This window comes from Nomia melanderi, chromosome 1 (genome assembly GCF_051020985.1).
Source record: "Nomia melanderi isolate GNS246 chromosome 1, iyNomMela1, whole genome shotgun sequence".
Lineage (NCBI taxonomy): Eukaryota > Metazoa > Arthropoda > Insecta > Hymenoptera > Halictidae > Nomia > Nomia melanderi.
In genome coordinates, this window is record NC_134999.1 from 14,730,400 (window position 1) to 14,746,945 (window position 16,546).

At 29.4% G+C, this 16,546-nt stretch overlaps 5 protein-coding genes across 7 annotated transcripts; 3 read left to right on the forward strand and 2 right to left on the reverse strand.

Moving 5' to 3' along the window:
* Window positions 1-329: 329 nt before the first annotated feature.
* Window positions 330-4,890, reverse strand: Usp1 (ubiquitin specific protease 1). 3 transcript variants are annotated; one of them, XM_076367831.1, is made up of 7 exons: window positions 4,588-4,890; window positions 3,650-3,829; window positions 3,322-3,560; window positions 2,976-3,205; window positions 2,388-2,899; window positions 2,129-2,315; window positions 330-1,976 (listed from the first exon to the last, which is right to left on the reverse strand). In XM_076367831.1, the coding sequence occupies exons 2-7, from the start codon at window positions 3,816-3,818 to the stop codon at window positions 1,421-1,423; spliced, it is 1,893 nt and encodes a 630-aa protein (XP_076223946.1). In that variant the 5' UTR covers window positions 3,819-3,829; window positions 4,588-4,890; the 3' UTR covers window positions 330-1,420. The 3 variants fall into 3 exon arrangements, with proteins under 3 accessions (XP_076223946.1, XP_031833980.1, XP_031833981.2); XM_031978120.2 differs by lacking the exon at window positions 4,588-4,890 and adding an exon at window positions 4,335-4,569 and having other exon boundaries at window positions 2,129-2,321; XM_031978121.2 differs by having other exon boundaries at window positions 331-1,976; window positions 2,129-2,321; window positions 4,588-4,889.
* A 725-nt stretch (window positions 4,891-5,615) lies between these two features.
* Window positions 5,616-6,975, forward strand: Bin1 (histone deacetylase complex subunit SAP18). The gene is made up of 5 exons (XM_031978182.2): window positions 5,616-5,854; window positions 5,952-6,058; window positions 6,163-6,357; window positions 6,431-6,544; window positions 6,810-6,975. The coding sequence occupies exons 1-4, from the start codon at window positions 5,783-5,785 to the stop codon at window positions 6,516-6,518; spliced, it is 462 nt and encodes a 153-aa protein (XP_031834042.1). The 5' UTR covers window positions 5,616-5,782; the 3' UTR covers window positions 6,519-6,544; window positions 6,810-6,975.
* A 352-nt stretch (window positions 6,976-7,327) lies between these two features.
* Window positions 7,328-10,288, forward strand: LOC116427612 (uncharacterized). The gene is made up of 3 exons (XM_031978150.2): window positions 7,328-7,830; window positions 7,956-8,083; window positions 8,173-10,288. Exon 3 carries the CDS (start codon window positions 8,287-8,289, stop codon window positions 10,000-10,002), a length of 1,716 nt encoding a protein of 571 aa, XP_031834010.1. The 5' UTR covers window positions 7,328-7,830; window positions 7,956-8,083; window positions 8,173-8,286; the 3' UTR covers window positions 10,003-10,288.
* Window positions 10,289-10,752: 464 nt separating this feature from the next.
* On the forward strand, window positions 10,753-12,584 carry TBCB (tubulin-binding cofactor B). Its single transcript, XM_031978130.2, has 6 exons — window positions 10,753-11,382; window positions 11,462-11,605; window positions 11,698-11,785; window positions 12,010-12,201; window positions 12,283-12,355; window positions 12,434-12,584. Exons 1-6 carry the CDS (start codon window positions 11,266-11,268, stop codon window positions 12,549-12,551), a joined length of 732 nt encoding a protein of 243 aa, XP_031833990.1. The 5' UTR covers window positions 10,753-11,265; the 3' UTR covers window positions 12,552-12,584.
* Window positions 12,585-12,607: 23 nt separating this feature from the next.
* Window positions 12,608-15,151, reverse strand: Tango4 (transport and golgi organization 4). The gene is made up of 10 exons (XM_031978129.2): window positions 14,847-15,151; window positions 14,616-14,722; window positions 14,424-14,548; window positions 14,078-14,355; window positions 13,735-13,884; window positions 13,469-13,663; window positions 13,280-13,398; window positions 13,015-13,194; window positions 12,787-12,940; window positions 12,608-12,705 (listed from the first exon to the last, which is right to left on the reverse strand). The coding sequence occupies exons 1-10, from the start codon at window positions 14,847-14,849 to the stop codon at window positions 12,646-12,648; spliced, it is 1,371 nt and encodes a 456-aa protein (XP_031833989.1). The 5' UTR covers window positions 14,850-15,151; the 3' UTR covers window positions 12,608-12,645.
* Window positions 15,152-16,546: the final 1,395 nt, after the last annotated feature.

Genomic DNA, 16,546 nt, shown 5'->3' on the forward strand with positions numbered 1-16,546 from the left:
AAATATTATATTACGATTTTATATAATGTAATTATAAACAGCATTCTAAACATTAAAAATATGAAAATAAATTATAACATTTATGTATGGATTTTTAGAAAAAAAAATGTTTAAATCACGTAACATGACTAATTTTTTATATGCCGTCTAATTAAAAATGTAATTTAGGCTTTTCTAATCTTTTAAATTAATCTTCATTAGTATAAGAATTATAGTTTTAAAAACTAAAAGGTAGGTAAATTTATTAGTTACAAGATGACTACATACGAGACGTATATATTTAAAATTCATTTATTAATTACAACGAAATTATCATTAATGAATTATATTATTTCAGTAGTTTTTACACGATTTTTTAATTAATTATAATAAAATGACCACGAATGGATCATATAATTTGCAAGAATTTTTAATTAGTAAAATATATGATAGCTATATGAGCCATACCATCTATAAAGCTTTTTATTATGATACAATGGCCATATGTAGGTCATATCGAGAGTTTTTCACTAATTAGTTCAGGTAGAGACATTGGTTTCTTATGCTATTTACACATAGTTTTGTTTTTTTCTGAGAAGGCTCTCTGGTGGATTATTTCGTCCCGAGTGTATTAATAGTGATTGACTCTCGCAAACAATTTACATACTTAATAATGTGTAAATAATTTATGATTGACATTTGAATTGAATATTTAATCTCTTTTTGAAATTTATTTAGAACTTTTCCGCTTAGATATAATTGTTTGTAAAAGACATCATACAGGAAATAAAAATACAAAAACAGAAGTAAATAAAAATATCTTTAATTTAATATCGTTGAGTAAAATATAAAAAGAACGTATTACTAATTTAATGTTATAATTTCTTTGTTTTCCGTCTCTAAGTCTTTATAAATTAAAAGTAGAATAAAGTAACAAATATCCTGAATAGTACAAACAATGAAAATGTAAAGTGATGATAGCTACAACATAAACTTACAAAATTATTACACATAATCGTTCTCACTCTTTCATTAAAATTCAGAAACGCCTATAAACTATGAATAACAAGGTAATTAAATGAAGAATACATATTTTTATTTTTACAGAAATAACTTAAAAATAAAATACTCCACATCCCAGCTAACATTAATCATCTAAATACAAATTGACACTTTGATGATATTCGATAGCTAAAATTTGAATAGCATCACCATTTAGATTTCAAGAATTTATTGCTTATCACTTAACTACCAAATTCAAATCTTTAAATGTGATTGTAATACATCATTTATTTCCTAAGAAATTATACACTCTCTAAGCCCAATAAATTACGTACATGGTAATTTGGAATGTGTGTGTGACATCACAGAGCAGTCAATAGTAGGGAAACAGAGGCCTAATGATACTTTTATTTTTAACATTTTATATGTCAATGTAATCTTATGTCATGGACCTCACATAGAATAAGAGGTAAGGTGTGGCGGAATTTCTCGGATTCGGCGCTAATTTACCTTCCAACTCTCTTAAGGGTATCACATGCACTGCCTCGTCATCACATTCCAACCAAGTACTAGGATACTTATGACGTCTGATACCACAACAATCCATGCTGCGACAACCGACCCTAAATAATTGCTCTTTAGACTCGCTGGCACTCGGTTTACTTCTGAAGTATTTCAATATGCCAGATGCTTTGTCCGACGAAGATGTATTTGCGTTTGTGCTGCTGCTGCTATGACTGGAAGCCTGTCTCTTACTATCCCTGTCGCATTGGAAGTACTCCGCAAAGGCAGATTCATCCGGTAGTCGTGTGTACGCAACATAGTGGCCAGCTGTTGCGGTTGCACCTTGATGCATAATTACAGAATAAAGTTTATACACATGTCGAGATTCTGATCTACCGCTCGTCCCACGTGTTTGATCGTTATTGCATTCTTCACAGAAACATTGTAACGTCAAAGGCGTTGGCATGTGATTATTAATTTTTTCCATTGACCTAGAGAATGATACAAATTTTCATTTATGAAATATTTTTTAAAAACAGATTAGAGTTTCCAAGTAAACGTCTTTATTTTACCGTTGAATTGAAACTCAAATATTCCGCCACTTCTTAAATAACTCACATAAAATAAAGACATGCTATCTTACCCTGCTGCAGTAGAAAATCGTTTCAACTGCAATATGAGTAATCTTGGTAATGACGGAAAGCACACAGCTCGTCTAGCTTCATTGTATCGAAGACATCGAGCGCACCAATATTTATCTCTACCCCAGAGAAGTTCACTAGTAACTACTGCACGTTTGTACACTTCACTGCTATCCATTGACCTTATATCTTCATCTACAAATAAGTATACCTACAGTACATAAATTTAATAAAAAGTTAAATCTCATTACCATCACCTACCAGTTTCATTTGACCGGTCAATGTCAATAGGCACACAGATATCGAAAAATGTTTCCTTCCGTTCTGTAACGTGTTCACATTCGAGGCATGTAGTTCGTAAAAGACTGACTCCTTCAAAGTCTTCAGAAATGAAACATTTTTTGCTCTCTGGCCTATGACTGTTTATATCTCCATTACTCTCCAGAAACTCGGAGTGACCATTTTCATACGGTCTTGAAGACACTGATATACCATTCAGGTTGGACTGTATAAGGCAAGATGAACTTCCTCTAGTGGTTATTTTCTTTTTTTTCCTAGATTTACAAATGCTTCTTTTATTGGAGTTAGTACATTCTGATTGCATGTCTGCTGAATGTTCTGAAGAGAAATCTGACAATCCATTATTTTGACCAAACTGGCTTTCTCTGTGCCTGACCAACAATTGAAACGTCTCTCTAATGTTATCCAATAAACACACTAAAAGTTCATGAGCATCTTGTTGTTGGTTTCCCTCGTAGATAGGATTTACCTCTCTATAATGGAAAGAAATAAAACTACAAATAACACGTTTTGCATATACCTGCATATACCTATTTTTGTGTTATATACCTTAATGCTTGTAAAAATGCATCTGGCTGATATGGTTCACAATTCTCTCTTGTTTCAGATGCACGTAATGCTATAAACAATTCATGTAATTTTTCAGTGGCTATTTGTATTCTATGTTTATTGTTGTCTCCAGTAGGTCCGGCCAAAGCTAACAAATCTTTACTACTCCAACTACGACTGCCACTTGACATAAGCGACATACCAGTCCTTCCCAAAGATGACGATTTTATCTACCACAAAAAATATATTACCTAGAACACTTTTATTTTTTTATACAAACTGATAAGAAATTATCTATAGTTTTATTTTATTCAGATAATGTAGCTACTTTAATTTCGAAACTTACTTTAGTTTGAAATTGTTTCTCATTTAAATTAGACAAATCAGTTGCTAAGTGATGCAAATTATGTAGAAACGATGGTGCAAATCGTAAAGTATATATCACACTGTTCAAAAAACATGTATTTCCCAAGTTACATAAAGTAGCTATTCGTAATCCTTCTGTGTCTCCATTTGACACATTGTATCCTCCATCTTGGTGATTGTTTATTTGATTACGATAACCATTCAACATTTTGCTTGTACCTTGATAATCAATAATTATTAAATCTTATACAACTGATAGATGTGACTTATTAAATATAAAAAAAAAAAGGCTATTATTGTCTACATACTATATGTAAAAGTTTCTCTATTCAAAAGGCTCTCTCTAGCTGATGAATGAGGAGCCTGAGAGATGTTAATAGAAACTGTACGTTCACGACCAGAAAGGGATAAGCACAATTTCTTTCTAGGAGGAACCGAACGTTTATCCGCGTCTTCTTCTGTTTCTAATACTGTCATTTTCTGTTAACCTAAGTAATAATAAACTATAAAGTATGCTTGTTCAAATAAGAATGTTGTTAATTACAAAAATTAACTATAAAAACATATAATTTTCACACTTATAGGTTGCTGTACTAGTTATTTAACAAATTGTCAGATTAAATGTCTTCTTGTTTTTATAAATAAACAATTTTTTATAAAAATAATTTTATGGGAATAGTTATATACAAGGTGGGGCATATAAATAGCAACATGATAAATATTTTTAAATAAAATTTTAATATAAAATGATGAAAATAAGTAAATCAAGAATATATTAATTTTGAAAACAAAGTAACTTCATGTTAAAAACATACAAATGCATTCTTAAATGAATTATAACCAGAATATCGATTCCAGATGTAAACATATTGATTGTATCAAAAGATATCTCCACTATTCGTAATTAAATATTATAATTAAAAAGAATAAGCATTTAAAGGATTAAAAATGTCTCCGTTTGTATTATAAGCATAAAAAAAGTCCATTACTTACAATCAGTTTATTAATCATGAAATAGATATTGTAATAAACAATCATTTGCACAAAATTTGTTAATCTTCTTTAGTATTGCTACAAATGCAACTTCACATAAAGTTATATCAGTTTTACGCACACTTCAATAATATTATTTCATAAACACTTCATCAAATAAAATGTATTAACTGTGTGTATGTATCAGTTCGTATAAAGTATCTAATCCGTACTACGTAAATATAAAAACTGAATTGAACACTCTTTTACTTACGTATTATTCAGTGTGGAAGTCATGGAACAAATGAGTTTTTTATTAACCTTAGTTAATCAAGAAAAATCTGTATTTACAATTAAGATTCAAAATCTTTTCTTAAATAACACGAGCTACATTTCTACTGTCACACGAAACAGTTTTTTGTAACAATATTACAGTAGCCATTACTCGTTCCACCCAATATCATGTATTCATGAGTTCATGAGCGGTTCACAATTTCACATACTGCTAGTTTTTTACTTCACTGTTCACACTGTTACCATCAACCGATTGTAAGATAAAGGTGTCAACTGCTTCCCCTTGTGCTAGTAACTCTCGATTAGTATTCTCCCACTACCTCTGCTTTAGGAACTGCCAGAGACTGTGTATATGAGCAGCTCTATGTAGTATTCAATACCCAGGTAAAAGTAGGTATGAAGAGGGTAAGTTTTCGTCAGGGGAGTGTCACTAGAGTGTCCATGGGCACCGATTTAGGCACCCTTATTTTAGGTCTCCAGCATCTTCATCGTTCGATCGCGATTTTGATCTTTTTTTCTCAAAATTAGAAATTACTTTTCTGATTCACCTTTGTCTCTCCATTCAGACTTCTTCTTTGATTTATGTTCTTTATCCTTATCCTAATAATTTCTCAACATATTTTAAACGAAGGAACCTTGCTTCGACTTTTCTTCTTCGTTTAACAGCGTGATCCTTTGTATAGTTTAAAGTAGCATTGAAAGTATTTTAAGTTAGACTTAGTTCAAGAAAGAAAATATCGATTATCCGCCGCAAGATTAATATTAAGTACGTTAATATTAAGATTTGTAGATTCAACCGAATTATATTTCATTGGAGCTAATTTCTTATGCAAAGCAATGGAAATTCACATTTTGAGTGAGGATTTGAAATAAAATAACACCTTTTTGTATTATATACGATAACTTAAGAAACATTGCCGCCATTATAGTTGTCGCTAAGCAACTACCATAGACTATACATTTTCACGTACAGTAGTTCTTGAAAAATTGATTTCAGCGCTTCCTGGTGTTATGAGTCATTAAACTACGTATAGACTCAGATTTTATTAAGCGTGTTCATATCTTGAATATATCTTTACGATTTAATAAATAGACGCTGTGTAACATTAATCTTAAAATTTGTAATAAATAAATAATTTCATTTGAAAGATACTTGGATTTATATAGTTTCAATAATGACATCAGCAATAGAATCCATGGTAGTAGATGAGAAACAGTTACCGGAAAAACCTATTGATAGAGAAAAGGTATGTAAAGTAACAATCATTCTAATTAATATCAATAAAAATCTTTTTCAGAATTCTCTTTCATCTTTCTATGTAATCATAATTATCTAATTTTTAGACATGTCCACTTTTACTTCGAGTATTTTGTAACACTGGAAGACATCACAACATAATGGAATATAGTAGAGGAAATGTTCCCTCAAATGAACTACAAATATATACATGGTAATGTTAATTTAACAAATATATATATAGTTTAATATATTTTTTAAAAAATAATATACTTTCAATTACAATTAAGTAACAATGTTCAATGGTTTGGTTAAAAGGATGGATGCAACATTAAGAGAAATAACCGGATTAGTTAAAGAAGTAAATCCAGATGCTCGAAGTAAAGGTACATATTTTGATTTTTCATTAGTAACTCCTGAACTACGTAATTCTGGATATCGCATGCGTGAGATAGGTGTGACATGCTCAGGACAAAAAGGTGCAGATGATAATAAAACACTTGCACAAGCAAGGTATGTGTACTTTGTTACATAATGATGTAATTTTGAAAATACTGAATGATTCTCTTCATTTGTATAATTTTAGGTTTACAATTGGTGATTACTTAGATATATCTATCACACCTCCAAATCGACAACCAGCAATTAGACGTGGTGCACTACGTCAATACTAATATAAGTGACAAAAATATTATTCTTTGTAAGTTATATTAATTAATTTTCTTTTATTAATAAATCATGTATAGTACAAAAATTACTGTTATATTAATATTTAAATGTAAAAATGTATTCTATAACTTAAGAAAGATTGAATGAATTTTTACTTTAATTATGCATTTATTAAATTGTGATTTTCAATTCATTTTAAAATTTATAATTAAATGTCAAGATTTCATTATAGAAATGATAATTTTACATAGTAATTTTTATTTTAATAATAATACTTATATAATGTTATTTTACAGGTATAAAAACATTATAAGTGTTCATATAAATAACAAATGGATTAATTCTGAGTTAAAGAAATACAATATTTATACATGTGAAAATAAAAGAAAATTATATAGAAATGGCAAAAATAAATTTTTATATGAAAAATCTATTTAAATACATGTACACTTTTATTGACTATACATAATTCTTCAATGTTTTTAAAATGCTTTTTATAGCTGTAATAAAATACAATTACCAAAATCATGTATAAAAATTATTAGACAAACCTGAAAAGATATTGTGTCTGTATTTCAGAATAGTAGAGACAGAAAAATACATTATATGCACAGTTTGTACGTATTTTAAGATTGTACTTAATATTTTTGATTCTAATTCCTATCATTTGTAGCACTGCTATACTAAACCAACCTAAGTCGATATAACAGAGCGTGACTCGAAAATGGTAAAGGGGTTCTAGAACCCCTGAGAGCATGTGACAATTTTACATTACATGTCACGTCTATCATATACCTTATCTGTGGTGATTCTTACAAGAAAAACCTTTATCGAATGTTGACTTAAAATTATTGACAAAGTTGATGTTGAATAAACGAACTTACATTGGATATAAAATTCTTTCAAATACTGCTTTGGTTTTGGTGATTTCTTATTTGTTTAATAATTGGACATAAATCCAAAACCATAATTATTTTACTGTTAATTTTCATCTTACATCATTAACTCAAGTTTTGAAATAACCGCTACATATAGTTACTAAGTGCTACTGCATTACAGTAGAGGGTATTCGGGCCATGTTAACAAAATAATATATTGAGTGAGCCTACCCTGAAATACGCGGGAGTTGTCAATCCATACTTTACGTTAATACCAATGGAATTGAACACACGGCTTATTACTTACTATATTTAAATTTATATGTAAAATTTATGACGTATATAATTTTTCTATTTCTTCATGAAATTATAAAAAACCTAAAATTGCCGGGAGCCTGGACACTATATCAGAATTTCCATAAAATAAAGTTGAATATTAGTAAGTATATCTTATCTTTTAGTTTATATATAATCATGTTTAACAATCATGATTGACAGTTTATCTGTACATGTATATTTTTCTCGTTATTCAAATATTCTATATTCAGATAATGATAATTTTAGGTTACCTGAGTTAATCATTTTCATTCAGCAATTACCAATTGGAACTCCATATAATTATATATTTAAATATTTTTCTATGTATATATATATACATGTTTATATATGCATATACAAACAGATATGATAATGTAAGTGTTTGTATATAAAATATTGATTTTTATATCAAATAATATGTTTTATTACATTTACATTGATAAAAATTAAATATTGTTTTCAGATATATATAAAGAGTAAAGAACTGTATTTAATTCATCACATCAATTTTGGATGGCCATATTAGTAAAAAAATTTTGGGCTCTGTGTAGCAGACAGTTACTTTTCTGTAGGAATCATGTTGATATTTGATCTTTTAAGAAAGTTATTTGGTTGGGTAGATGAAGCTCCAAGAAAACGCAGAGCTGTGTCATTTAGTTCAGAAACAGAATTTGTAACTCCAAAGAAACATTGTTGTGACTATAAAACTATCAATACGGATAAAACACCAATTGAAATCAATGATGATAGTGACAGTGATGATACTCCAATTATTACAAAGCATAAACATTCTCCCATTAAATCATCCAGTAGATTAAATGGTACATGCAGCAGTAGAGAAAAATCATTTACATGTTATTCACCGACTTATTCATCACCTAAAACTCAACAGTTTTATGACGAATTAAATATGGGTTATTTTGGTAAAAATAAGAAAAGGGGGCAAAAGACTGCAATGCCTCAACGGTATACCACTTTAAACAAAACTCATCGTTTGAAAGAAAAGACTCAGTATGAAGAATTATTACAGAACTTTCTCCCACACAGGATACATGTTATATGTGATAAATATGAAGAGAAAACGCCAATGCCAGATGTGGTAGAAGTAATAGATTTAGAAAAGTCCGATTCTTCAACTCCAGTCTCTAAAGTTCAACAAATGTCTAGAAAAGAGGACACATTACGAACACAGTGGCATACAACAAACAAAGAAAAACGAAATAAAGAAAAGGCAAATAAAGAACCAGTGGTTATTACTGTAGATAATGATGAGAAAGATGAGACAGTACATTCCATTTATAATAAAGCACAGTCGTCTAAAAGGAGTATTAATGTGGAAACATCAACAACAAATAAACATTATGAATATGTGGCTACAAATACATTACGAGATCAATTATCAGCAAAAGCAGTCATCAGAGATGATTTTGTTCCACAAGTAGCGAAAAGGTACAATGAACGGATAGAGCAACGATACAAGGAAGTTGAAGAACTTAAAAAGATGACATGTGTATTATCTAAACATAATCGTTTAGCACGAGAAGCTGCTTTGGAAGAGCATTTAGCTCGTTCCATGCGGTTATGTGAAGCTGTTCTCGATGAAAGAGAAGATGAATCAATATTACCTTCTTTAACAGAGGAAATGATGCAAGATGTGAAGAATGCTCTTATTCCTCGTCCACCAGATGAAGTTCTTGTCGAAGGTTTTGGTTTAAGAATCACAAGAAAAGACATTCATACATTGGCTGATTTAAATTGGTTAAATGATGAAGTAATTAATTTTTATATGAATTTATTAATAGCTAGAAGTACTGGTGACAAATATCCAAAAGTACATGCTATGAATACATTTTTCTATCCAAAATTGATCTCAGGTGGACATACATCTCTCAAGCGATGGACAAGGAAAATTGATATTTTTTCACAAGATCTTATAGTTGTTCCTATACATTTAGGTATTCATTGGTGTATGTCAATAATTGACTTTAGAGATAAGTCTATTCGTTATTATGATAGTATGGGTGGCAATAACCTAAAATGTTTATCAGCATTGCGACAATATTTAGAAGATGAAAGTTTGGACAAAAAGAAACAAACATATAATACCAGTAACTGGAAGTTAGAGTGTGCCAAAAATATTCCACAACAAATGAATGGAAGTGATTGTGGTGTTTTTTCTTGTATGTTTGCTGAATATATTTGTGCAAATAAGAAAATCACATTTACGCAACAGGACATGCCATATTTTCGAAATAAGATGGTGTATGAAATATTGAAGTCCAAACTTTTATAAAAATAGTAATTATTTCAGTAATGGTTGATAGTGAATGTCCTACATATGTTGTTATAACTTCCATAAATCACAAAATATTTTAGCATAAAAGGATTTACTACTGCGTAGAATACAAACTATTGTTTGTATTACTACTATTAAACAGTCTCACAGTATAATTTCTGTTTGCGATCAGAAAAAAATTTGGTTTGATACAGGATTTTCAGTTTTGTTAATATGCCAAAAAAATGTTACTAGTGCTTATAATTGATAACACAACATTCTAATAAATCATTTTTTTCTCTCAGCAGTAATACATTATTTTGTAAAAAAATTTATTCCTACTAAATTTGGCAATTAAGTAACTTTTGTAAAGAACAAATGAATCAGATGTGTTATAATGTTTTGTTTCGAATAAATGTAAAATTATAAATATATTTAAGGTACATACATTTATGTAATTCATCATTTACATTATTCATGCTACAGGAAATACACATTTTTAATTATTTTGTATTAAAATTACATAAAAAGTATGTTTTTATACTAAAAAATTTTATAATTTTTTCTACTAAACAAGATTATTTCTATAATAATAACTTGATGAAATGATCACTAATCTGATAATATAATCCAGAATAAAACAATTGTATATAAGAAAAATCAATTTTGAAAGTTTGTCAAGTAAAAGTATCAAAGTACTTTTAAATATGTCTTATATTGTACATATTAGTCACCATTTTTGCCTATAATAAATATTAATAACATGCTATAACTTATCCATTGATTTATCTTCTAATTTTCAATCTGTATTATAGTATAGGAAAAAGTATAAATAATGTTTGTACATATTAATACAAATAAAAATAACCCAGACTAAGACAGACATTTAAATGAGACTCGAGTACATATAATTTAACAAATTGTCAACACTAATGTATTAAAAACGAAAGCCTCGCTATGAGTAATTTTATTTAATTCCATTTTATTATATCATGTCTTGTTAGACTGTAATTAAGTATTACATGGTATCAGGTTGATAATATTCCATATAAATAATTTATCGCAAAATTATGTACATAATTTTCTTATTTGTAATTTTAATCACGTAAAATAATATAATATCTACCATAAGTATTGTAATTAATATTCTTCAATAAATAAATTATTTTATAAAATCTGTGTTTTAAGATTGTAACCTAAAAAAACCTTATCGTATACGGAACGTATAACTTGGAAGCCGAATAATAACAAATCGATATTTTTCTTTTCACTCAAGCAAAGATGAGCGATTACAGCATAGTAACATCAGATTTTGTAAATTTATCTATTACTAATTCTAATCAACAATATTATGTAGAACGAAGATTTCAAAAAGGTATAACAATAGATGAATTTAAGGTAAGAACATTTTTAAGATGATTTTCACTATTGTTTAATTGCTTTTGGTATTATGTATTAATTGAATATTTCATAATAGGGTAAATTAGAGCTTGTTACCGGTGGTAATCCAAATACAATGGTAGTTCAAGTTTTTGATAAGAATGATAAATTAATTTGCACATTGAATGATGGTCAACGACTTTTGGGATCATATCCCATTGATGATGGAATGCGAATACATGTAAAATAAATTTGTTATTTTCCTTTAGTACACAAAATTTTATTATCTATTAATAAAAGGTAATAATAATGTAAATGTGTAATAATTTTTAGGTAATTGATAATTTTTCACGTACTGAAGAAAATTTGAATGATGTTGAAAAGTTTGAGATATCCGAAGAAGAATATGCTAAAAGGACAGGTAAATTAATTTAAATATGTATGTAATTATATATATTTATATAATCTGTTTTTAATACATTTTATACTTCTCATTCACTTTCTGATAAAATGATAATTTATTCTCCATAACAAGTAATCTAAAAAGCAATGACCATTATAAAAATTTATCATTAAAAGAGTGGGAAAATAATGAATGTAATATACATAAGTTGTTTGAGTCTATATCATTTTTCCATATTGTAGACACTGTAAAAGCATTCTTAGAAAAAAATAAATTAGGAAAATATAACAAGGAAAAAATGGAAAGAAAAGCAGAAGAGAAAAGACAAGAAGAAGAAGCAGAAGCTGCAGCAGCTAAGTTATGCCACGTTGGTGATCGTTGTGAAGTTTCTGTACCAAACCAACCAACACGAAGAGCTTCTATTATGTATGTTGGTGAGTAATGCGATTAATTTCTATTTATTGTTTGGTGTCAATTCATTTATAGTTAATGAATGTAGTTCGTTTTATTTATAGGTAAAACAGAATTTAAAGAAGGTTGGTGGGTTGGAGTAAAATATGATGAACCACTTGGTAAAAATGATGGAACGTAAGATTATAATTGATGGTATATTTCTCTACAATTTCATGTAGATACACGTTTAATATTTTATATTTTTTATTATAGTGTCAATGGTAAAAAATATTTCGAGTGTTTACCAAAATATGGTGGATTTGTAAAACCAATGCATGTAAAAGTCGGAGATTTTCCAGAAGAGGAATTTGATTTAAACGAAGAACTTTAAAATACTAAAATTATTCTACTAATTTTTTTCCATATTAAAAGCTACAACTCATGAATTCTCCAAAATTAATAATATTTATTATACACTGTAACATTTAATATTTTCTTCGTTTTATTATGTCTGGTCTCCAATTAACGGGATGCGTTTCTTCCGTCTGAAAATATGGATGAAAAAGAATGTAATTTCACTGTTTGATTATTGCACAAATAATTTGTGATAAGTCAATTATTCTTACAGCTGTGTCATCTTCTTTATAAACTTTTATTGTTTTATCAGCTTCTGTTGTAATCATTCTGGTACCAGACATGTCAAATGTAATACTAAATACTCCAGCTTCACTATCCATTGAACCAGGTTGAACTGGTGCTTGTAAACGTTGAAAATTATACCTTAAAATAAATAGAATTGTCATAAATAATACTAAAATTTAAATAAAATAATACAGAAATTGTATGAATTTTACCCTGTCCTCCAGTCCCAAAGGTGCATAGTACCATTATCTGCTCCAGAAACTAGGACACCATCAGCATTTACAGCCAAACAATTAACTATAGCATTGTGACCAGATAAATTTTGTATAAATTTTCCTTCTGGACATTTCCACTGTTTAATGTTATCTGGAGATGCTGAGGCAAACATGTACCTAATAAACAGTACATATTAAATAAGTAAGAGCAGAAACTTGAATTCATTAACGTAGTAAAATATTTGAGAAAAAACATACATACAATGATGGATGGAAAGTTACAGCTCTTACACTTTTCTTATGATTTGTTAAAGTAGCTCTAGATTTTCCTGCAGCTAAATCCCACAATCTTATGGTACAGTCATGGCTTCCAGTAACAATCTAGTATAAAAAAAAGTGTACTTTAGTTTTATCATTTAAAAGAAAACTGAAAGATTAAAATGAAAAGTACCTGTGGTTCAACAGCTTGACAAATAACACTAGCAACTGTGTTAGTGTGACCTGCAAGCGTGTGTACATTTGCCTTAGTTCGCATGTCCCATACTCTTGCAGTTGAATCTCTACCTGCAGTTACTAGTACATCTATACTAGGATGTAATGCTATTGAATATACTGCTGATAAATGACCGTGATAATGCCTTATAACCTGTACATAAAATGCAGTTATAGTTAGAAGAAATAGGGTGTCACATATTTAAAATATATTTAGCTATTAACCTTATTATATTCAAGATCCCAACATTTCACTTGTCGATCTTCTCCACAAGAAAATAAATATGGGTGGCGTTGAGAAAATGCTAATCCACGAACACTGCTTATATGACCAGTCAAAGAAACTTTCAGTTTACCACTTGCAAGATCCCATATCTAAAATAATTGAATAAAAATAATTGGAAAGGTAAGTAAAGTAAATTAAAAATGAGAATAATTAATCTAAAGAAAAAGAAGAAAAGAATGGGAGGAAGAATACTATGTTTAGATTAGATTAATTTTTTAGAATATTGGTTATTGATTTTTTAGATTAAAATAGAACCAAGTGTAACAAAACGAAAAATCTTACTTTAATTACTCTATCTGCTGAACCAGTAGCAAACCATTCATTTCCTGGTTCAACAGCACAACACCGTACCCAACCGAGATGGCCACTGATAACTCTATATAGTTTCCACGGTGCGTGCCATTTTGGTTTAGCCATAGATGGTGTCTTTTTTTGTGGTATCATTACAATATTATTAAGCGTATTTCCTCCTGCATTTGTTTGAGTTACAGCTCCATTTGTATTGTGTATGGGATTATAAGGTATCATTGCAGTGGTATTACTTCCACCAAAAGATTCATCTGAAAATCATATTTTTATTATTAATGATAATTAAATTCGTATGAATATGTATAATTAAAATACATACCACCAGGTGGAGGAGGGTCTGCATTTTCAGGTTCATTTTGCATTTTTGCTAAATTATTTGATTTTACTCGTTCTAATATAGGACCATAGCAATCTTTAGCTTTTACAGAATTCTTCATCCTTAATCTATGAAAGATTAACATATTATGTGAATGTTTGTTGTTTATGTATTCATTATTCAAAATGTACTTACAAATTAGGATCCACTGGTGGTAAAGTACCTTGATTTAGCAAGAACATATCATGGGTTCTTTTTAAAGATCTGAAGACAAGAGTATGTACGGAATGTCTTTGTACATCCTGTAAAAAATGAATATTATAATATTTTATTGAACTTTTAGTAAACATTGTATTAACATTGTAATACAGTAAAAGTAATTAGTATTAACAATTACTATAAAGTAAAAATTAGTATTTTTTTTACCATTTTTTAAGTAGTTAATGATGCATCTATTTAAGTAATAAAATTGATGATTAATAGATGCTGCGAAATTCACTTATTTTATATGAATGAAAAATAAGAATTTATAAGATTTATATAGATATTTAATTCCATTTCAACACTTCATATCACAAAAACTCCATATATGTAAAAAATTAAATGTACGAATAAACTGTTGAATATTTTTTATCAAACTTTCTTTATATTGACAAATACAACACGGAACATAAAACGAAGAGGTTATATCTTGTTTACAACAAGGATGTCTAAGTCAGTGCCCACGGACATTCTAGTGACACTCCCCTCACAAAAAGTTACTATTTCCATACTTACTTTTACCTGTTGTATTGAACATTATATAAAGTTGCTTATATACGAATTTCTATTAGCAACTCAAAATTCATTAATTATCAATAATGTTGAATACAATAATAAAATGATGTAAGAATTGTCGTGAAGTATAAATAAAAATGTCCATAACACAAGATGTCTGTATTTATATATCTATATATTCTAAATCTCTATGAAATATCAAAATAAACGAAAAACATCTTCGTAATAATCTTCTGTGTCTATTTAACTTCATTACAATTGATTCAATTCATATTAAGTAAGGATTTATCAAACATTTAAATTTGAATGTCTTTACAGAAATATGAGTACTATATCTTTTATAAAAAGATTAGAAGTTTGCATTCAGAACGTTTAAATAACAGTTCATCAGAAACATTCGATAAATGTATATATATTATTACGCTTTTAAACTTTTACTATATTTTTCATTTAGTTTCTCATTTCTGTTTTACCCAATGGCCTTGTTGCGTTACGCCGTTCGCGGTTAGGGAAAATTTAGGGAACTTTACGTGGGTAAGGTGCCTGTGGAGTACTAAGGTACTCTGCTCATGGCGCGTGAAATAAAACTTATACTTTTGGTTGTGGAAATTTTGACTTCTGCTTTATTTCTGAGTTTATAAGTAGTTAAACTTCGATGTTTGAAATCGTTCTGCTTTTTCGTTGTAAATCTCGCTCGTTGTCGGCTCGCATCCCCTCTTCCCTGGTCCTGTTTTCTCCTTCCGAGTCTCCTTGGGCCAATGGTGGAGGAGATCTGGTTAATGCGCGAACGATTCCATGCGCATATGCTGAGAGAAAGCGCGGGACCCAGAGAAACACACAATGTTCTCGTAAAAGCGAACACGTCGACAGCTAACAATGTATCGAATTCGCCGAAGTGAGGACCGGATGTAACACGTGACAACCTTTTGAAGAGAATTTATGGCCTCTTACAATGTATCTGGTTTGCCGAAGTGAGGACCAAATGTAGCCCGTCTCAATCTTTGGAAAAGAATTTATGGCCCCTTACAATGTATCTGGTTTGCTGAAGTGAGGACCAAAGATGATTCTAGCTGAAAATAACAATTCTCTGGTTTCCGACTTCCTCTCAGCTCGGCCGTCCGCGTTGAGTGTTTTACAATAATATACTGTGTCTATAATGTTCTCGCTAAACCGTTCGTAGTTCCCTCTCAATTTATGAGCTTCCATCACGAAACGCAGCTGTAGCTATCCTTGCCCGGCGTTACCGTCATACCGTGCCTATCCAATTCACGCGATAGCGTTACAGCCTCATAAGTGGTCGAAAAATATCTCGCTTTTATATATACTAATTTGAATCTCATCTGAGGAAA